Raw genomic sequence first — 1,416 nt, 5'->3', positions numbered from 1 at the left:
TGATCAGTATGAACAGAAATGTCTTAAGGAAAGGAGGAAGGACAAACTTGTCACAGCAAAGGAGACAAAGTGGAGGACAGATCTTCCTCCCTCAGTGAGTTGCTTCTTTCTGTCCATGAAAGGAGAGTGAAAATTTCATACTCTTTACACTAAAGTATATTCTGCACTGAATGTACTGAATTGAATTGAATTAAATTAAATTGGCATTGAGTAAAGTTCAAATTTAAATTAAGTCAGATAGCTTTGAGTTAGCTTACTCTAAACTACTTGTTCTTACTATTCCACTGAGGATTTTATTATGTTCAACCACAAGATAGTTTTAAATGACGTTCAGATCCCATGGGATGCATTGCGAAATTATTTATATTAAATTAAATTGACTTAAAGTGAATTGGTACGATAGAAACTAAGGAAATGGATTCTGTTGCCAGCAAAAGCAGAAGTATGGCCTTAGCATTGTCAGTGTCAGGCCTAACTGGAGGGATACTTCAAGGAGAGAAGGGAGGTGACAAGGAGTGTCGTCTCAGACATGCATGCATGCACATGTAATCCATGCAAATACACTCGCACTGCAAAAAGTAATCTATAGCCTTTCTTTTTGAGGCATTCAAAAAGAAATTTAGTGAGAAAGGAAATGAATGAGAATAGTGTGAGCGCAGCTAGCGGAACTGAAGATAGTTGTAGTGCGACACTTGGTGTTATCGGGAGCAATGCTTGGTGACATCGAGAGTAATAGCTGTAGTAAAACAAATGTGCGTGACAGATGAAACATTGGAGGACAATGCTGAAGCGTTAGCATATGAAAATGTTCCACTCAAATTGAAGTGAAGACTGAAGTGTGGGAAAAGTGATTGACCATTTCGTGGAGTGTGCGATTTGCTGACGTACGTTACGTAGAGTTCAGCTTCTCACTCTCGGATTTCTCGACATGCAGGAGTATTCCATCACTTGAGGAAAATCTCTGAGTTGTACTCGTTTCAGTTAGAGGAGGGAGCAATTTTAATGAATTCAGAGACGTGTGTCCACGGACTTTTTAGTTTGTTCGTTTGAGGCACTTTTAATATTTTTTATTATTTTAGTAATTCACTAGTAAACTTAGGAAAGATACTGAGAGAGAGAGGGAGAGAGAGAGAGAAATGGGATGTTTCTTCGAATGTATGGCTTTTAAGTGATGCTATGCTAATTAGAATAAAAATGGATCAAGTGACCTAAAATCGAGCCAAAATGACCTTTACGACAATTTTCGGTTAATTCAAAGAAATAAATTATGAACAATAAGTTATTCAGAAGAATGGATTACTAGACCCTCCATCCCTCCCCATCCCTCCGGGAGGACTAAAAATGGAAGAGGACAATTGCAGGGTTCAGTTGTCTATGAGTTCTCTAACTGCACCACTACATTTTTGAACTTGGAAT

The 1,416-nt window shown here is 38.1% G+C and overlaps 1 protein-coding gene across 1 annotated transcript; it reads left to right on the top strand.

Moving 5' to 3' along the window:
* Nucleotides 1-444: 444 nt before the first annotated feature.
* Bm17826 (Uncharacterized protein) lies at nucleotides 445-721 on the top strand (the record flags this gene model as incomplete). Its single annotated transcript, XM_043082445.1, has 2 exons — nucleotides 445-545; nucleotides 604-721. 2 exons carry the CDS (start codon nucleotides 445-447, stop codon nucleotides 719-721), a joined length of 219 nt encoding a protein of 72 aa, XP_042938379.1.
* Between the last annotated feature and the right edge of the window lie 695 nt (nucleotides 722-1,416).

Source organism: Brugia malayi (assembly GCF_000002995.4).
Source record: "Brugia malayi strain FR3 genome assembly, contig: Bm_v4_Chr4_scaffold_001, whole genome shotgun sequence".
NCBI classification, from domain to species: domain Eukaryota; kingdom Metazoa; phylum Nematoda; class Chromadorea; order Rhabditida; family Onchocercidae; genus Brugia; species Brugia malayi.
This window is presented reverse-complemented; position numbering and strand designations above follow the sequence as displayed.